A 21,538-nucleotide genomic window follows, 5' to 3' on the forward strand; every position below is an offset into this window, starting at 1 on the left:
GGTTATTAAGAGATCATAAACACCATATGATTATAGAGCTAAGGGCTTCAGGGAACATTTTAAATAAATATTTTCACTCAGCCCTTCCCCTAACTCCTTCTAGATCCAACCCAACCTTCCCACCTTCTTCCATCCTTGTGTCCTCTTTTTTATTTTTTTTTAATAGCCCTCTAAGTGAAATTTGTGCTATCCATATACTCAAGACTATGGGGCCATTTATTGGAATGGGGTAGACTTACCGGGAGATACATCTTTAAAGAATACTGATTACTCTAGAATTCATCAACTGTCAATAGCTCTTTAGGGTTCATGGTCCCTTTCTTCCCCACTCGTGATGGAATTACCTGTCTTGAGGTTGTGCAAGTAACCACAGGTGCTCTGAGTTTGTGAGTACAGTGATCCTGTTATGTCCAGAAGACACTGTTTCTCTTTCACCCTGACTCCACTCTCCAGCTTTTACGCTCTTTGAACCCTGTCTTCTGCAATGGTCACTGAGCCTTTAGGAAAGGGTTGTGGTATAGATGTTCCATTTATTGCTGAGCATTCCACATATACTTATTTACCATTGCACAAAGAAAATACCCCGATGAGCTAACAGCTGAACTAATCTATGGGTACAGAAATACAAATTTAGAGGGCAGCTGGACACTGTATCCTCTTCTCTAAATGATAATAGTAGGTTTATGCCTGGGGCTTGTAAGTTAATCAATCATGTTTTTTGTGTTTTTGGCCATGTTCATAGCACCATACATATGCTTTCTACTATATAGCAGGCCTGAACTCCAAGCTGAGAGTGACTGACTACTATAATAACATTCATACTGCTCTTACATCTGTGGGCCATCTTGCCATACTGGTTATTGTAGTTTACAGGATTCACAGTTGAGGAAGACTGTTAATGGCTTTTTTGTTTTGTTTTGTTTTTTTAATCTCAGCAGCCTACACAGCACCTTCTGATACTCTGAAATCTAGCTAGCAGCTTCACATTCAGTGCCAACTTAGTTTTCAGAGAGCATTTTTTATTCCCAGACATGCAGACTGAGTTCTAAAGAGTGCCACCCATGTACTAAACTATCAAACTGTAAACTATAATATTGACCTTAGAATTTGGGGCCTTTGTTTTCTAGTAGAGTATAAAAAAGTAAAAATTGATTGACTTATTATCTGTTCTGTTAAGAATAGTTCTATTTTGGCCCCTGACATTTTATTCCAAGGACATTCTAGAAGATCTGAGATGCTGGAGTAAGGAGTGGGGTTTTTTGGATGCTAACTTGCTACCCTGAGAGGATTAAATGATACCCTCTGCAATATCATTCTCTACTAGTCTGGCCTGGTGGAAAGTTGCAGACAGGGTGGAAACTGTGAGCCTGTGACACACTAATTCAATTTAAGTTGCCCAGAAGTGTGGAGAGCATTTGCTCACATGCTAGAGGCAGACATCTAAGAAGTAGACGGCCCCAGTGAGTCATATGTCAGAGAACCATATATGCCATACACAGATTTCTCTATGTGAAGATTGCTGAAATGAATGGGTCCATTGGTTCTGGAAAGCCAGGGTGCCTGTTTATTGAAAGGTAGCTTGCCTACTTTTGCAAGCTCTGAGCTTTGACAGAATGAATTTTAGTGGAGCTTCGATCACATGGTGATTCTTAGAACCCTTGGTGCTGTGTGCAACCTGCCCCAGGAATTATCAGCTCCCTCATTTGCAAAGTGAAAACATGGAATCCACACAGGTGAGGTCAGCCTGGGGGAAGGCCAAATGGGGGAGTGGAGTTATTAGAGAAATACAGGGCACATCCCCAGATGGTCTCTAAAATCAATGGCGGTGGCTCAGTGTTGGAACTGCAGAAGTAAATGTGTTAAAATGTAACAAATGGAAGATTCTTTCCATCTTCCATTCATCTGTTTTTGGAGATTTTTTTTATCCCCCTTTCTGAGGTAATGTTTTATTAGAACACATAGCTATGCATTATTTTAACTTTTTCATCTGGAAAGTTTCCATGTTAAAAGAAAAGAGGTTGTGTTAAAATGTTTTGCTCTTTCTTCATGCTAATTGATATTAAGAAATAAAAAAGGGGCATAGGGGAAAGAGGGTGGGAGGGAGGGACTAGGGAAAGAGGAGGGAGGGGGCTATGATCAAGCTGTAAAGTGCATATATACATTAAAAATAAATTAAAAAATAAAAGAGGACTACTGGAATGTTTCAGTGATTAAAGGTGCTTGCATATGAGCCTTGTGACCTGAGTTCAATCCCCGGAATTGTTGAGAAAGTGCAAAGAGAGAACTGACTCCCTCTCTGACCTCCACATCCACACTGTGGCTCCCTTTATTATGAGTACATACCTACAAATTAAATTTTAGAAAGAAAAGAAGATTATGATCTGGGATCTCCAGAAGTGATTATTTGAGTTTTACCAGATCCTGACCACTCTGGATCACACCCTAAGACCCTTTACAGAATTATTTATTGTCCCTCTTAGAAAATATTATCACACTAGATCGTATAACGCAATTCAGTGGTCTCTCTTGATCCAGGGAAAATATGCTCTAAGACTCTTAGCAGTTGCCTGAGACTACAGATAGTTCTTAACCCCATATGTCTGTCCTTTCTTTTCTTCTTTTTTTATGATTTTTAATTAAATTTTTATTTTTTACATTAATTACATTTTATTTGCTTTGCATCTCTCTCAGCTGTAGCCCCCTCCCTAATTCCCTCCCTCATCTCCTCCCATGACCCTCTCCAAGTCCACCAATAGTGAGGGTCCTCCTCCCCTTCCATCCAACCCTAGCCTATCAGGTCTCATCAGGACTGGCTACAGTGTCCTCCTCTGTGGCCTGGCAAGGCTGCTCCTCCCTCTGGGGGTAGGAGAATGTGGTGGTCAAAGAGCCAGCCACTGAGTTCATATCAGAGATAATCCCTCTTCCCCTTACTAGGGAACCCACTTGGTTACTGAACTGCTATGGGCAACATCTGAGCAGGGGTTCTAGGTTATATCCATGAATGTACCTTGGTTGGAGTATCAGTCTCAGAAAATAACCCTGAGCTCAGATATTTTTGTTCTGTTGCTCTCCTTGAGGTGTTCCTGTACTCTCCAGGTCTTACTAACTCTCCCTACTTTCATAAGGGTCCCTGCACTCTGCCCAAAGTTTGGTTATTAGTCTCAATATCTGCTTTGGTACACTGCTAGGTAGAGTCTTTCAGAGGCCCTCTGTGGTAGGCTCCTGTCCTATTTCTTGTTTTCTCCTTCTTCCAATGTCCTTCCCCTTTGTCTTTCTAAGTGAGGTTTGATCCTCTTACCTAGGGTTCTCCTACTTGCTTAGCTTCTTTAGGTGTACAGATTTTAGTATGTTTATCGTATCTTATAGGTCTAGTATCGACTTATAAGTGAGTATATACCATGTGTGTCTTTCTGCTTCTGGGATACCTCACTCAGAATGATCTTTTCTATATCTCACCATTTGCCTGCAAATTTCATGATTTCCTTGTTTTTAATTGCAGAGTAGTATTCCACTGTGTAAATGTACCACAATTTCTGTATCCATTCCTCAGTTGAGGGACTTCTGGGTTGTTTCCAGTGTCCTCTCTGATACACTTGTAATTATGATAAGATATAATTTATAAATTAGACATAGTAAGAAATTAATGACAGTTACTAGTGATAAAAACCATGTCAATTAGAATATGCTGTAAAAAGAGATATGGCTGCTCTTAGCTATTGTGTGGCTACATTTGCTAAAAGGATGACTTACATATTCAGCACAATGGGACAGGATAGCAATCAATTTCATTATGCTATTAGAATGGCAATTTAAAAATTGTAAGTCACTTGCTTTTGGAATCATACATTAATTCTTTTTGGGTTTTTATTTACCATAGATAACTATACCTTCAGAGAGTGAAACCATAAGGGGGGGTGAACCTAGGATGTGGGGGACCTATGGACTGTAAATGTTCGTTGTTCTGGGTCAACTTGTGAATTTTAAAAAATGTCAGTAAAGTCCTCAGTGAGATTTATATCTGAAGAGCTTCTAGAGTCTATAATCTTAAGGTTTAAATTAGTTTTCAAAATATCAAAATTTTCCCCTGCTCTAGAAGGCAGAAAAAATTTGGGGATGGGAAAGAATATTGATTGGTTTAATAAAAAATTCTTAGACCTCTTATTGTGTGGTAGATGATAATTTCCGGATCCAATTATGGTGTTTACAACTTGTTTTTGCACATTATTGTACAGCTTGGGTGGTCATTTGAAGTGACTTTGTTTTTCTCTCCCTCATTTCTTGTTGGCAGCATTGTTTTGTCAGTAACACCCGAGGCCACCAGTGAAGATAGATTGAAGAATTGGGATCATCTCCTAAAGACAGGGGATATACTAGAAAGAAAGAGAGTAGGAAATGGCATTGTTTAAGTGTGTGTGTGTGTGTGTGTGTGTGTGTGTGTGTGTGTGTGTGTGTTGGCAGAAACCAGAGGTGTCAGATCCCCCTTAAGCTGTAGTTACGGGCAATTGCAATCTGCCTGACATGGGTTCTGGGACCTGAACTCTGATCCCTTGCAAGAATGGTATGTGCTTTTAACTACTGAGCCATCTTTCCACTCCAGAAATGACATTTTACAAAGGAAATGTAGAAGTGCAGGCCTAGTCATTTCTGTCACCTCTCCCTTACCGTGCTGGATACAGATTCAGGCAACTGGGTCTATTTTCAAAGAATAATCTTCGTAAGGACAGTTAATAATTTGTGTTTTTCAAACATTCTTATTTGTTTGTTTGTTTGTTTGTTTATTGAATAAGAGAGAGAAGCACTCATGTAGAGGCCAGAATGTAATTTGTGGGAGTCAGTTATTTCCCTGTACCATGTGGGCTTCAAGGACAAAGCTCAGGTAGTCAGGTTTGGGGGCACAAGTACCATTATCCACTGCACCATCTCACTGGCCCTCAAATTGTGCTGCTCTTCTTGCTCAATAACTCAAAGTAACAATTGAGGTGGCACATTTTCAACCTTGACTGCATGTAAGATAATATGGTTAAGAGAACATCTGGAGAAAAATTCTATAGATACAGCTTCACTATATCATATCAGAACAATCTCAGCGGTGAAGCATTTTCTAATTAAGTTGCTGAAATCTAATTAAAGAGATGTTATGATGCCATCTTCAGGCCTGTATGAACTTTTTTTTTCAGATTTTAATTTTAATACTGCCTGACAGTACTTACGTGTATTTTTTCATCCCATAGGAATGGAAGATGTGACATGTGACAGAACCGAGTTCTTGAGCAACTATCTGACTAACGTGGATGATATTACTTTAGTTCCTGGAACTCTAGGACGAATTCGATCCAAATTTAGCAATAACCCTAAATGTAAGTTGGCTCTTAAATTATTTAGTAGTGCAACTAATAATCAGTGGAAGAGGTAAAGACTTATTCTTTGCAGGTTGAATGCTTGGGCAAAGAATCCTAGTTGACCTTGTGTTTTCTCATCTGATGATAAAAGACTTGTTATCTGTGAGGCCTCCGTGGACATGAACCCATGCGTGTTGCTTACAGCGGTTCCTGTCATAGAACAGCATCGACCAGACATTTGCTCTTGTTTTTATCGTGTGGAAACTGCACTTGATTGGAAGCATGTTTACAATATAAACATCTATTTATAGAAGAGTGTTTTCTGGGGTCAAGGGCAGATAGGCTGGTCCCTTTGCAGAACCAACACTCAAAGTTCCTAAGTGCCTTCTAGAAGGAGGCTCTTTCCTTTTGTCATGGAATAGACGAAAGAAAAAGAATTTGTTCTTTAGACTGCTGACTATTCTGAAAAATTAGAAACTGAAAAAAAAAAACTGGAAAAGTTGTGAATCATTGGTTTAACTTGTTTAGCGTGTTCAGGGTGTTACATGTCATGAACACGGCCCTCTAGTTTGTCTTGCTGCCATATAGATTTTGAAAACTATATAGATCTTCGTTTTGGTCCTTAAAAATTTTTTTGTTGTATACATTAAATATACTTGGAATTACATCACAAAGGGCATTGTCATATGAGCATATGTTATATGTTTATAACTATATATAGTTTTTCTTGAGACACACTGTATTAAAACAGAACCTTTAGAATAATAAACCATTGACATCAAGCTCAAAGCTTTGGAAACATAAGTTTTTCCTAAGTCAAAATAAATGGGACACATTCCAGGGCCAACATTGTGAAATCAGCAAAATACTGGTGTTTCTTCGTTTTTTTTCTGTGAGCTCTTCTGTCCCTTGTGGCCTCAGTACCTTTGCTCCCTTGGACTGGATGTGAGCCTTTATAACGGGTAGCTTTTTATTTTAGTATTTTCATCTTAAGGTGTATGCAAGAATTTGCATATCTATTTCAAAAAGTATTTCTGACATCAGTAAATGTAATGGGGAGATTGAATAGATGAGGAGCTTTATTGGGGAAATATGGAATTGTACTACCAATAGTGAAATATTTATGCTCGCCGTTCATTTTGGGAGAGGGAGAGATGGTGAGGTGTGTAACGAAAAGCACAGTTGTGGCAGCATACTTTTGTTCACACTGCAGCTCTTCCAGTCTTCCACTTAGACACTTGAAAAGCCTTTTCAACACGCTGTGCTTCGGGTTCCTCATGCATAGAAGAAGGATTGTGGGGATGACTGAATAAGAGATTGTGTAAATGTAATTACATTGTATTTAATCTGTAGTCGGAGCTATATGATGAGTGTCAAAATGAGGTCTTGGCCTTATTACTGCGTCAGCTGAATATGGACATAATCTTATTTAATCCCTCTGGTATCCTTGTGTGATATATGTTGCCATTATCTCAACAGACAGTAGAAGTTAAGGGCAGAGAGAGGGTTGAAGGAGCTGGCTCAGAGGGTGACAGTAGGTGGTGGAGATAGGATTAGAATCCTCATTTGCTGATTCTTTAAAAAATTAAATTTTATTTATTTATGGTATTCATATGTATGCACACATGCACAACAGTGCCATGTACCATAACATGTGTGAAGTGAAAGAACAACAGGTAGGAGTTAGTTTTTTTCTTCCACTGTGTCCATCCTGCGAATGAAGCTCCGGTTGTCAGACATGGTGGCTGAACCATCTGACCAGCTCCAGTTTTTGCTGAGTCTTAATCACCACCTTTTCTTCATTGACAGTGGGCTTGACAGCATGAAAAGATGAGCTCAGACGTGAAGGACTGTTATCTTAAACAGATGCCTTTGGTATTTCCTAAGAATTTTCTGGGATGTGCCTGAAGATGAGGTTTCCCCATGTTGTTGATTTCTCAAAACCTTTGGGTCATAACCCCTTTGGCATACATCTATCTCCAAAAAATATTTACATTATGATTCATAACAGTAGCAAAATTGCTCTTGTGAAGTAGCAATGAAAATAATTTCATGGTTGGGGGTCACCACAACATGAGGAGCTGTATTAAGTGCTGCAGCGTTAGGAAGGTTGAGAGCCACTCATCTAAACTATGGAACAGGCATGAATTCATTCTGTTTATTCACTGTGGAGACTATGATCCACAAGGTCTCGGGGTGTAAAGGTTCGGAGCATGGCAAGTTCAGTGGGACTGTGTGCTGCGCTCTAGTATGCAAGCTTCCTTGCCTTCTAAAACTAATCGGCTGAGTGAGGACTCTGATGGCTGCCGGTTTCATTATGATCAGAGAGAAGGTGCTTCAAAGCTCTTCGAGAGACACAGGTACACAGCGTGGACTCAGTTATTATTGCCGTGGTCACTTCTGTGCTTTCCATTAAACGTAGCTATTAAAGTAGAATGGAATTTACCTTTTCCCTTTGGATTTTGAAGCTTTAGAACTACGTTTCTAAAGATGGCATTTAGAGTGTACATGTGTGTATTCTATGGGAACCCACATTTCCACAAATATGAACAAATGCTTTTTATTGTTTGTGAACAGGTGTTTATTTAGTGCTTACTAAGCACCTTATTCTGGGGATCACAGCAGTGAATGACATACACACAGCCTGCTCCACTGATGTTTCTGTCCCAGGGAGAGCTGCAACGAGGAACCTGGGTCTCCTCAGAATACTAGGTTTTCCTTTCTCCTGATTCTATAATGACATAATTGAAGTGCACGTTCATTTTGAAAAACAAAACAAAATCCAAGCAGCCTACAATCTTTTCCCACACAATCCCCACAGAGGGGTGTCTTGACAAAACGGTCCAGTGTACACACAGCCATCATTCACATAGTTGGGCTTTAAGCTTGTTCCAAGTGTAGGCTGAAACTTTGTCTCCTGGTAGTAAACAAAAAACAAACAAACAAGGCGGGCCAGACATGTGAGCATACAGCTTGAGAGGAATGCTCACCTGTGTAATTAGACCTATGATATCGTCAGAGAAACTACTCCCTTGCTGCATTAGGAAATGCATCTCGCAGTGAATGGTGGCTTGTTCCAAAGCATTGCAGAGAAACAGGAAGTGAGGATAAGAGACCCCTAAAAAGGACCAGCTGAGTTCATGACATGAAATTGCAAATCAATTCATGTGGGTGTGCTCCACAGGAATCTGTTGGGAAAGTTTGAAGCAAGTTACCCAGCAGTACTCTGTGCTAGGGAGGAGGACTTTCTTTCTAGACAAGGAGCCCTGACCTTTTTGGGGCAGATTCCTGTGGGATGTGTGTCACTTGTGTAGTTGCCTTTCTGTTACTGAAATGTTAGCTACCTACACCCAATTACACATCTGTTCAAAGCTGACATCAAAGGGATGGAAGCATTGAGTCTCTTTCTGTGGAAATCACTTCTCTCTGTGGTTATGTTCTGAAATCTTTCTTCCTTTCTCTACACAGATGACCCTAAAGCCATTATTGCTAATCTGACGGTAAGTGTTGCAAGCCACCAGGTCTCTGCTAGGAGCAGCTTCGTGCTCACCTTCTCATGTTTGCCTTCCCTGTGGGTGGTTAGAAACTTTTTTTTTTCCACTGACCTGTGGTCCTGTGTATTTGTTTCTCCCAAGCTTTCAAAACTTCTGGCCTATGGTCAACTGTAGACTCCTCAGTGGTCTTAGTGATGATACAAACTGAGGCTTTGTTCTTATAAAGCTGAGAAGTATTTGCTCATGATTAATCAGGTCTTACTCTCAAACAGATCTGTCCCCATCTTGTTTTCCCCTGTCCTGGGTGGAGGCCTCAAAGTGCTTGAGAATACCATCAGATAGGCTTGCACCTGTCTACTCATCTTCTCCAACACTGCCTCCCCCTCCTTAACTTGAAGCAGTTGGAAAAAACCTCGAGTTTTAAACTGTCATCAGTTTTGAATTTATCTTAAGAATTACTCATCCCCTCTGATAGCCTATGTTTTATTTCTGAAAGCTGTCTAACTCTTTAACTCCCTACGAACCTATTTGCTTTTAAAATGCATTATTTAATAGGGCATAACAAATTTAATTTTTTCACTAACCATCTTTTTTTGTTGTGCTCACACTGCCTTCAACTTTCACGAGACAGACTATCTAGGACTTCTTTTTTTGGTAGAGAACATACCTCCATAAGACCAATATTCACTTATATTTCAGTGTAAAAAACCAGATCAGCACTTTAAGCCTTACATGAAACAGCACCTTCCTAAACGTTTGCACTATGCCAACAACAGGAGAATTGAGGATATCCATTTATTGGTGGATCGCAGATGGCATGTTGCAAGGTAACATGGGGATACTGTCTCTGTCTTTGCAAGCACCTGTCTCTTTGGCACCTGGAAATCCTTTAAGGTTCTTGGTCATCAAGAAGATAAATCTGGGCTGGAAATGTCATTGTTTAAAATGTTTTGTGTAGAAGATTAAATGATGAGAATAGAAATGACACATCTCTAGTTCCTGAGCACTTTTTCAGTTTCTCATGCATCACCATGCACAAGTTTTATGGAGACATTCTCATCTTTATTTTTTATCCCTTGAACAACTGAAATACAAATAGGGTCTTGCTGATGTGGTCTCCATTGACAGGATTTCGTAAGCAGTGTTTGTGGAAGGTTCCTGGAAATGTTAATCTTGAAACCTCTGTTGCTGCAAACATGCTTTACATTGACCAAAACACAACTGATGATTGCCTTCTGAACTACAAATGCCTCTCCTAGATCAAGCAGACCATTCTTTCTTTTGGAATATGACGTAGAGCATGTCTGGGGACTCTGGCACTTCTAAAGAGAAAACCACCACAGGTTTAGTCATTTTTACATAGACCTGGAAGTAGTGTTTTCTCACTCATTCTTGTTTGACTTTGTCTATAGGAGAAGTGTGATGGATATGCTTGTAGTACTAGCTGAGTAACTATGATGTTATAGCTGAGCAATAGTCTGTCATAGTTAATAGTGAAGCATGAGAAGGTAATGAAAACCGCTGGTCTTCTAGAAACCTTTCTCAATATTAAACACACACACACATGCAGCATGTAATGCCCTCCTTTAACTGTAAAGTGACCAAATAGATTTCAATACATAAAATTATGCAAAGAGAGATATGAAACCCAGAAATTATTAGAACCATGTAGAAGAGACAAGAATTCATGTAGAAATGTTACAGAGATATGGCCAAAATAGGTTGGCTGACTATGTCCCAGAGACTTTTAATGTTGCGGGTATCTAGGGAGAGAAGAAACTTGATGGGGTTGTCTAGTTTGTATGAAAAAAATGTGCCTTAGAGTAGCAGTTAAGTGAGAGATGACACTAGCTGAGTGAGTTAGTGAAAAGCAAAGGCCAGTGCTAAATCTTTTGAAGTTCACTCTTGCATTGTTTGGTTATTATACATACATATTACTGTCCTAAGTCCAAGTTACTCTAGGTGGAAACCCATTTGTTAGACTTCTTTGTTTTCCACAAGCATTATTCTTTACTGACATGTGCCTGCTTGTTCTTGGGCAATACTTACATTAATAAGCATCAACATATAGAGAAACCATAAAACATTATGCAAAAGGCGTCTCTCTGCCACAAAGGTAAAATTAAATGATCATAGTGACTTGAAAGTAATATTTTCATTCACTCCTTACTTTTAAATACATTTTCTAGGTGAGACCAGGCTTTTTATTAACTATGTCATGTTTAATGTTAAATTAACCACTTCATGGACTCTGGTTTTATTATCCTACTAAATAAGTTTGTTTACAAATGATTTTATAGAATGCAGATCCATGAATTGATTCAATATCACAAATTTAAAAATGCCTCCTGTGTCTTGGGACTGAGCCTGGTGGACACAGAGCAGGGAGAGATGCCCTGTTTAGTCCAAGCAGAAGGCATGGAGAATACTTTGACTTCTTTTCAAAATTTCCCTTCTAATCTAGGGTGATATGCAAAGCTATGACATTAGAGAAAGGAAAATAAGTATCTTGCCATCACCCTAGGAATGACATAATTAAAACAGACAGTTGCTTTAGCAGTCCTTTTTGGGGATCCTATGAACCCCCAAATTTGCTTTCTATCAGTATGATTTGGAGCAGAATTCTAACTGACCATAAAATTGTTTCAATGTAGGAAACCTTTGGACGTTTATAAGAAGCCATCAGGAAAATGTTTTTTCCAGGGGGACCATGGCTTTGATAACAAGGTCAACAGCATGCAGGTATGACTACAAAAGTGAATTGAAACTGAATTTCATAATTCTCAGGGAGGATGGGACTTGGGGTTAGTGAAGCTGCAGGGAATTCAGACACAGAAGAAACCTTGTTAGTGGAAGCAGAAATGGTTAACTGTGTTTCTTTTCTTTTCTTTTGGAAGACTGTTTTTGTAGGTTATGGCCCAACTTTTAAGTACAGGACTAAAGTACCTCCATTTGAAAACATTGAACTTTACAATGTTATGTGCGGTAAGTCACTTGTTCAATAAAACCCAGTGAAACAATCTTTGGTCAGTGAATTTCCTCACTGCTAGAGAAAGAAATGAGGTGTCTATTTTCTAAGACCTCTCTCTGAAAAAAAAAATTGTAACTTGCCCATTGGTTCAAAGGGCAGAATGTCACCCCCTTCTAAAGCTTCTTTGTGTCCCTTCAACAGTTGACTAATGGGGAGTTTTCATAGTGTTGCTGTTGGCAGCCTTTGGCTGATCCAACATAGCATTACAGTTTGACACCGTTGGTCAGAGACCCGATGAAGCAAGAGTTCCACGCAGACAGAGCACTCTCTCCCACCTCCCTCTCTCGCATTACAGCCCAGTGAAAAATTTGCCAGCTTGCATCCCAGCCAGCTATTTATGTGCTCTTAATTATTTTTCTTCCTTGAGCTTCTTGTTGCTGAATGAGGACAGCTTTTCCTATTTAGTAAGGGAGTGCCAGTCTGGTGGTTAGAGGCGGAGTCTGAAAGTCGGGTCCCCTGGGTTCTTTTCCCAGGTCGACTACTAGCTCTTCACTGTCCTGCCTTTCAGCTTAGGCAAGTCACTGTATGCCCACTTGGCAACCATTCACTCACTGTGAAATCAGTCCGTTCATCCCTTGGTGGCCCATCAATGCACATAGCCAAAGTCTACTCTTGTCACCACACTTTTGTGGAGCATTAGAGGGCAGGCTGTAGGTATTTATTGATTACGTCTTATTTCAAATTTTGGTTTTAAAAAGTGCTGGAGAAGATCAAGAGGGTGATGGTACCAACATTGTCACACACACGGGCAATGGCTGAGTGAACTATTCCCCCACTGAGACTTTTTGGCAATGTCATATTCACACTCTAGCAATGAACAGGACCATCTCAAGAAGAGTTAGCAAGGCATTGTGAGGTCTGAATGGCTCAGAAGATGTGAAACGAATAGCTGACATGGTAATTTAGTTTGTTCACTTGTGATTTGTGCTCAATATTTATAGATTTCTGGAAGGTGAAGGGTTTTGATTCTTACCATATCTCATCGGAGAACTAATAAGAAACACTACATCCTTTTCTTTCTTTTCATCAGATCTCCTAGGCTTGAAGCCAGCTCCCAATAATGGAACTCATGGAAGTTTGAATCACCTGCTTCGTACAAATACCTTTAGGCCAACCATACCAGAGGAAGTTACCAGACCCAATTACCCAGGAATTATGTACCTTCAGTCTGATTTTGACCTGGGCTGCACCTGTGATGATAAGGTAGAGCCAAAGGTAGAAATAATCTTTATGCTTTATCGTGGAGATGTGTGTTTGGTTAATAAAGCATTGTCCAGTAGAACTTTCCATGATAATAAGGTTGATTTCTGACTCTGCTATCCAAAATGGAGTCCAGGACTGCTTATGACTGAGGGGTGAAAATTTTAATTTTATTGTTTTAAATTTAAGTTTAATATGCTGAATATGGCCCATGACTACTGTCTTAGACAGGTCTGGAGAATGAAGGGTAAAAAATGTTATATTCTGAATTCACAATCTCCAGTCAAAAGTTGGCTTTTTTATTCAATTGTGGGTCACCAATGATTCATGGACCTCATAGATAACAGGAAGCTATGCCAAAATGGTTTTGTGAGATACTTGAAATTTTAAGGAATTCGAGAGTACTATTTATAAAACCTGAGCAGGTGGACAGAAGTCACTGGAAAATGATAATTATTCTGGACCTAGCAGAATACCTCCCAAGGCCTGAAAGGTGAGGGCAGATGGAAAATTTACTAGGGAGACTGTCAGGAGACAAGGAGGGAGGGGGGAAGGGAGGGAAGGAGGAAGAGTGGGTGCAGGGGAGAGTATTGTGTTTGTTAGAAGTCTGAAGCCCAAACACTGTGGCCTGTGACCTGGAAGTATAATACCCCAGGCTCTATTGACTCTACAGGTGTCTTCCATGGTAGAGCCTGACTATAAGCCAAAGGACAAGTTTATTCTTTACTTTAGTCCCTAAAACTCACCCTTCTAGGACACAGAGCAGGATGAGGAAGGCACAACATGAGTGGGGTGTCATTGAAAACATACTACTTGTCATACCATGTTAAACAGTTGTTAGATACCAAAACCAAACAAAACCAAAAACAAAACCAACAACAGCATAAAAACAAACAAAAACAAAAAACCCCAAAACCAAAACTATTAAGCATTAATTTGCTCATTGAATTTTTCAGTTAAGATTTTTGTATCTACCAACAGGTGGTTCTATTAGCAGAAATGAACCAGTGCTTCCACAGAGTTGAAAAGATGTTTACACAAAGCAAGGGTGTTGATTCATTTTATATGCTGTTTAATTATAGGTAAAAGTGTGAGTTTTTTTCTATTAGACTCAGAAGAAAACCAGACAATAATTTTCACATTGCACAATCTCTTTCCCTTACCGTTTGTCCTCTCCCAGCATTCCTGGAGGTGTAGGAGCCATAGTTTGGTAGGCTCTACAGTAAGAGGAATACATCTTGTTCTTCCTCCCCTTCCCTGCATTTCTCTCCTTCCCATCTTTGCTCTTGATGAGAATCTGGAAGGCTAATGTATGAAGGGGAGGCAATGCTCACAAGCTGGGGGTGGGGGTGGGGGTGAAACTACCAAAGACATTAGGAAGCAGCTTACCAAGAGGACCACAAATACGTTGAGAGGGCGCTATGGTTACATTTGTTATCTGTATGACCTCTAGTATAGAAGCCTTTTGATTATATTGACATAAACTATATTACATACATTTTGTATTGTCTTTATTTAAAGAACTTCTCAAAATATCTATCTATTTATCTATCTACCTATATCTTTCTTTCCTTCCTTCCTTCCTTCCTTCCTTCCTTCCTTCCTTCCTTCCTTCCTTCCTTCCTTCCCTCCTTCTCTCTCTCTCTCTCTCTCTTTCTTTCTTTCTTAACTTCTTCTACGATACAGCATTCACTGGGATCCTGGAAGCACTGTGTAATCCTCATGTTTGACTCGTACCTTTACTTTTCATATATATATATTCATATATATTAATAATGTATATAAGATATATATATTAAATATGACTTATCTTAATGCATCTCAAAATAACCTATGGTATAATTTTGCATATGGAAATTTTAATGTGGCTGCTGTTGTAGGCTCTGAATCATGTGATTGTTTGATTCATAATTATTTCTGAGATACATTTATGTGTATTAGCATATGAACCTTCAGCCGACCTATTTTTTATGTCACTTATTACATTTAATATATAGATAGACCATAATGTCTTTATTCATTTTACTGTCTAGGAACATGCAGGAATTTTCAAATATTAGCTTTAGAGTAAGTCAGTGGACATTGTTGTAAATAGAATTTCATAGTTAGTGCTTGAGAGTCTCAACGATAGGTGATAGGTGCAGAGCTGAGCAATGACTTTTCAGAGTTGCTCAGTCATTATTCTCCAGAAGTGGTGACTCATCACTGTTTAGATTTGAAAACAAAACAAAATTTTATACATCAGTTTGGTAGGTCATTTTAGTGTAGACAGGAATTAATCGGAGATATGAGGCACTACTGTCACTACTTAACATGTGCCCAAATAACCACCCTTACCACCCTGGGAAGCTCCCATGGTTGCATGGTTGCACGGTCTTTTTTTTTTTTTTAAATTCTTTATTAATTACACTTTATTCACCTTGTATCCCCCCCATGGTTCCCTCCCTCCTCCCAATCCCCCCCTTCCTCCACCCTCTGCCTGCATGCCCCTCCCCAAGTCCACTGATAGGGGAGGACTTCTTTTCCTTCCTTCTGATCCTAGTCAATTAGGTCTCATTAGGAGTGGCTGCATTGTCTTCTTCTATGGCCTGGTAATGCTGCTTCCCCCTCAGAGGAAGGTAATTAAAGGTTGCACAGTCTTAAGGGAAAGGAAGGAACTGAGTCACTGGGAGATGATTGAAGGTGTGCACAGACACAGAGGTCAAGCTTAGAATGCAAATGTGAGATTGAAAACCGGCTCTCCAGGAGGATTTACCACACTGACACCAACAGACTTCGGGGCTTTCTTTGGGACTTAGCAATATGCTAAGTAGAAAAAAGGGAAAGGGAGAAAGAAAGAACACTCCTGATTTGTTTTCTTTTTTCCTTTTCTGGTTTTTACATGTGAAGAACAAACTGGAAGAACTCAATAAACGTCTTCACACCAAAGGATCTACAGAAGGTAAGAGCAGGTTGAAAAACCAATAAAATAAGTTTGACTTCTAGTTTTTAAAAATTGAAGACTGGAGCTACAGAGATGGCTTGCTGTTCTTCCAGAAGATCTGGGTTTGATCCTCAGCACCCACATGGCCACTCACAACCAGCTGTAACTCTAGTTCTAGAGAATCTGATGACCTTTTTGGCCTTTGTGGTCACCAAGCACACACAAGGTTGGAAGACATCCATGCAGACAAAACACGCATACAGATAAAACAGCAACAACAGCAGGCAAAAACATCAAAGACTTCCTATTTCCTAGGATAAGCACACTATTTTTAAAAATTTCTATTAGTATTACAAACTTTTTTACATATAGGAACACAATGCGTCAGCTGTCTAATGAGGGAAATTCTATTAGCCTTTTGATTTCTTTTAACAGCCTTTAAGATCTAAGAAAAAGGGAACAAACTTTCTGGGTGTCTGATGGGACACAAGTGAAGATGCTAACGGGAGCTTATATGATCAGAATGGTAGTCATAGTGATAAATATTAGCTCCTGGTGCTTATATCAAAGCTCAACTTCCTGAAGGATTGGTGGGTAAGTTGTAATGGAAAGAGGTTCCTAGAAGAAATCAGACTTCCTTCGTCACACACAGGGTCATCTCCACCTCTGACCCATTCTCTTCTTATTTTATCTGTGATGATAGCAAGCACATGATAGTAAACTTCTAGAAACTTGTGATGTGACAAAAACCAAACTCAAGACAAAAAAACCAAGGATCCAGTGATATATATCAAGGAAGAAAGACACATGTCTTATTTGCGTTTTAGTACGTGGAGTTTAGGGCTAAGGGGGCTTTCCAATATTTACCATAGACTCTAGGCGGAAAGAGTTGTCCCTTTTGAGACAGCAGTACACAGAGCTTTGTACTAGATATCAGCATCTCTGGTTTTGTCATGTGATCTCACTTCTACTCACAGGTTACCAGCCCAAGTCAATTCATGGTAGCAGTGATGTAGAGAGTATATTCTTTCTGCTGGGACTCTATCCAGCAGGTCATATGGCTGCAGATCAGGACAGAAAATAATCAGGAACAATAAAACACCCTATCAGGCAAATTTTAAAATTTATTTTTGTGTGTCTTGTTTTTTGAGACGGGATATCACTAGGTAGTTTTGGCTGTTCTGGAGCTCACTGGGTAGACCAGGCTGACCTCGAATATAAATAGATCCACCTGCCTCTGCCTCTTGAGTGCTGTAACTAAAGGTGGATAAAGCTCAGCTCTTCCTTTTGATTTCAAAGTCATGGAAAATTAGAAGAAGAAAGAGTTGGGAGATGCTCTGAAGGTTTCCTACAGCAGATGGGATGACTTGCAGATTGAAGAAGCAGGTAGAACAGTACAGCATCACCACATCATGTGCTAAAGATGCATGCATACCTCGCAGGGCCATCAGATCCTTGAACCGTCAGATCCACGTGGCCCTATTTGTCGTATGTGTGGTTTCCCATCTGATTAAGCAGAAGTTGAGGAAGGCAGCACAGCAAGTTTTATTTACTTGCCTTGCTTCCTTTTCTATGAAAGATCTTCAGCTTTCTTTCTTTTCTGCATTGCCTCTCTCCCCCTTTTCCATTTGATCACAGAACACATAGGCTTTCTGTCCTGTAATTGGCTAGCACCGTGTTACAGTCAGGCCTTTGCTAGTGGAAGCTTTACATATCCCCCACAAACTCTACAGATGGCTTGAGAGCTTGGCCATCTAACTTTTAGTGTACTGTAGTGTTGTTATAAATGAACAACAGCAACAACAAAAATGCAGGTTTCCAGGAAGGTGGTGTCAGGGATCCCCTCATGATTTTCAAAGACTCCATTACCAAAGACATAGCATTGAGATGTTCCTTAAAAATGGCCGCAGATTCGTTCATTCTGACTGACTGTCCATTCTCTCGGAGGACTTTTGTACTTTTTGCTGATTTAAATTCCGGCTGTTCTTGTTCCTAAAATATTTCCACCTGACTCATCTAGTCTGCTGGTGAGACAGCATTGTGTTCATGTGACAAAAGCCACTCCTGCAGCCTAGCACAGGCCTCCCAGCGTGAAAGTAAGAGGCCTTGTCCTGGTGAACCTGTGGCTGTCACAAGGGAGCTGTAGTTAGTGACATTGCTTCTCTGCAGCTTTGTTCAGAATGTCTTACATGTTATCACAGGAGGGTCTTTTTATACCATAGAGCCTTAAAGGCTGCCTTTTTTTTTTTTCCTTGGAGGCAAACCAAATGTCTTCACTCACTATTTGCTGGGCCTTAGCTGGGGCTGGTTAGGCCGTGTCTGAAATGATACCATTGGCAGTTCCTTAACGTGGGGCTTCAAAAGGATGTCATAAAACATTAGGGGGAAATCAAGGCAGCTGCATTCGTTACTTTTGCATCATGAAAGAATGCCTGTCAGATCCAATCTGAGGCGGGAAAGATTTATTCTGGCTCATGGTTTCAGTCCATCACCAGGGAGAAGACATAGCAGAACAGCTCAGTTCATGGTAGTGGCTGGAGCATGTGGCAGAGAGGCAGCCTTGAGTGAGCCTGGGACGAGGCTTCTGGCTATCACCCTCAAAGGCCTGCCCCAAGGAGTCTACTTCTGCCATCCAGGTGTCCACCTCCTACAGGTTCCTAATCCCCCTAATGCACTGCCACCCCGCTAGGGAGGGCATTCAAACACCAGCCTGTGGGGGCATTTCAGACTCAATTCATGGCAGTAACACTCAGTTGCCTTTGGTCTGTTCATGGCCTGTGGAACTAACCTTTAAGAATATGAGAGATCTGAAATAAAACCAACTGTCTACCATTGTTGCATTTTGTGAAAGCCACTTCCTTGGTCAGACTCTAGGATTTGTGTCAATCTCAGTGTTCCCTCTTCATGTCTCTTGAATTTCATCGCCATAACCTTAGCAGTTTTATCTCATCCATTTTTACAACAGCAAGGCGGGTTCTTCTGGGTCTGAGTATCTCAAACATCATACATCCAGGCTTCTAAATCAAAATACTCAGTGTTTGCTACAGTAGAACCTTGTGAATACAATTGTGTGTGTGTGTGTGTGTGTGTGTGTGTGTGTGTACTTGCATTATATTCAGAGTAATTACTTTGACTTTCTGACTTGAGGTATGTATTTAAGACTTATAAAGCAGTGTATAAATCTAATATTCTATATGTAAGGTACTTCTGGTTTTGGCTGTTAGTTTCATGTTATAATAGATTCAGGTTATTGATATTTTATAGAATGAGTCACATGTAATTCTGCAGCACTTCTATGTCACTGTTTTAATGTTTTATGAAATATGTCAGATGTCTATGCAGAACAGATGTAAAAGCTGCGTATTCCAATCATGAAACAGCCTGGAATCTATGAGCTTAAAATGTATTAAGTTAGTCTTACGTGATGTTTTGTTACCAATATTTTGATTGTTATACAGTCAAGGCCTTTATAAAATAAACAGGAGGAAAACCATAGTCTTAAAAAAAATGTTTCGCTGAAGTCATACTATTTCTAGGTAGGTGGCAAATTCTAGATCTGTGTTGCATAATGGATGTTGTTTTTCCAGTCACAAATAACTAGTATAGTGGCCAACTTGCTATGCAATGAAAACCCATTTCCTTGTGACACTGAGTCAGCGGATGAAGAAATGAATGACATGGAAAATGTAAGCTCTTGTCACAGGCAATTCTGGCATTGCATCCAGAAAAGGAAGAACAATACTAGTTACTTTCATCTTAGTCTTTTCTCCATTGCTACAAAATGCTTTGCATTTTCTTTTTTTTTTTTTTTAGTATTTTTTATTTTTAAATAATTTTATACATTCACTCATATCCTAGCTATAGCCCTCTCCTTCTTTCCCTCCCAAACCTCTCCTCCCTCTTTCATCTCCTCCCTGCCCCCTTCCGAGTCCACTAAGAGGGGGTGTCCTTCTGTCTGGCACTAGCTTATCAGGTATCTTCAGGATGGTTGCAGTGTCCTTATCTGTGGCCTAACAAGGCTGCTCCTCCCTCAGGGGGGAGGGGAAGCTCATGAGTTCATGTCAGAAACAATTCCTGTCCCCCTTACTAGGGAACACACTTGGATACTGAGCTACCCTGGGGTATGTCTGAGCAGGGGTTGTAGGTTTTATCCATGCATGGTCCTTGGTTGGATAAACAGTCTCATAGAAGACCCCTGTGCTCAGATATATTTGGACCTTGTGGAGCTCCCTGTCCTCTCTAGGATATACTAATTCCTCCTTCCTTCATATGATTCCCTACACTCTGCCGAAGGCTTGGTTATGGGTCTCAGCATCTGCTTTGATACACTGCTAGGTGGAGTCTTTCAGGTGCCTTCTGTTACTTATTTTCTCCTATTTCCAATGTCCATCCCCTTTGTATTTCAAGATGAGGTTTAATCATCTTACCCCTGGACCTCTTTCTTGTTTATCTTCTTTAGGTGTACATATTTTAGTATGTTTATCCTATCTTATTGGTCTATATAAGCGAGTATATACCATGTGTGTCTTTCTGCTTTTGGGATACCTCACTCAGGATGATTTTTTTCTAGATCCCACCATTTGCCTGCAAAATTCATGATTTCCTTGTTTTTAATTGCTGAGTAGTATTCCATTGTGTAAAAGAACCACAATTTCTGTATCCATTCCTCTGTTGATGAACATCTGGGTTGTTTCCAGGTTCTGGCTATTATGAATAAAGCTGCTACAAACCTGGTTGAGCAAATGTCCTTGTTGTGTACTTGAACATCTTTTGGATATATGCCTAGGAGTGGTATAACTGGATCTTGAGGTAGCACTATTCCTAATTGTCGAAGAAAGCACCAGATTGATTTCCATAGTAGTTGTACCAGTTGACATTCCCACCAGTAATGGAGGAGGGTTCCCCTTTCTCCACAGCCTCTCCAGCATGCGTTATCTCTTGAGTTTTTTATTTTAGCCATTCTGATGAGTGTAAGGTGAAATCTCAGGGTAGTTTTGATTTGCATCTCTCTGATTGCTGCTTTGCATTTTCTTAAGCAAGGACTCATGGCCACCTTTGTACAAAAAGTAACTCAAATCATTTTAATGCTTGTATACACAAGCCCTTTACATGGCATAGTAATTTATATAGAAAAATGATATAGTAATTTTTGCTAACTGGGTAGAAGAATCCTGACTCTGTTGGAAGATGTGTGAGGCCTTTTTGAATCCTGAAATGCTTCCTGTTTCTATTGGTTTTTGAAGACTCTACTGTGGAAAAGAAGGAAGGGGGCATACTTGCTTTTCTCAGTATAGTTGTTTCTGTGTATGTGGTGTGGAAAGCATTGAAATGTAACTAGCACTGCAATTGCTTGTATAGCAGGATTCACGATATTGATAATAGAGACTAAATTTTAATAACATTTAGCTACCAGTATTCTTTGCTGATGTTGCAGTTGAGCATGAACCCTCTTCTGACCTGTTGTCACCTGAACCATGGCTGCTTCGGGTGAAGACTGAACTGGGCATCTTGTCTTTTGCTTCTCAATAATGATGCAACATTTCTAAGAAAT

At 39.9% G+C, this 21,538-nt stretch overlaps 1 protein-coding gene across 4 annotated transcripts in view; it reads left to right on the forward strand.

Moving 5' to 3' along the window:
* The window catches only part of Enpp2 (ectonucleotide pyrophosphatase/phosphodiesterase 2), a 118,080-nt gene that overhangs the window by 77,120 nt on the left and 19,422 nt on the right, over positions 1-21,538 (forward strand). For 2 of the 4 annotated variants that reach the window (XM_021661995.2, XM_021661994.2), the window contains exons 13-19: positions 5,232-5,357; positions 8,808-8,839; positions 9,533-9,660; positions 11,488-11,575; positions 11,731-11,818; positions 12,895-13,079; positions 15,954-16,005. In XM_021661995.2, coding sequence (XP_021517670.1) covers positions 5,232-5,357; positions 8,808-8,839; positions 9,533-9,660; positions 11,488-11,575; positions 11,731-11,818; positions 12,895-13,079; positions 15,954-16,005 — 699 coding nt within the window. The remainder of the gene's footprint in view (positions 1-5,231; positions 5,358-8,807; positions 8,840-9,532; positions 9,661-11,487; positions 11,576-11,730; positions 11,819-12,894; positions 13,080-15,953; positions 16,006-21,538) is intronic. The other 2 variants (XM_060389414.1, XM_021661996.2) reach the window with 1 other exon arrangement.

Source organism: Meriones unguiculatus, chromosome 8 (assembly GCF_030254825.1).
Source record: "Meriones unguiculatus strain TT.TT164.6M chromosome 8, Bangor_MerUng_6.1, whole genome shotgun sequence".
Taxonomy (NCBI): domain Eukaryota; kingdom Metazoa; phylum Chordata; class Mammalia; order Rodentia; family Muridae; genus Meriones; species Meriones unguiculatus.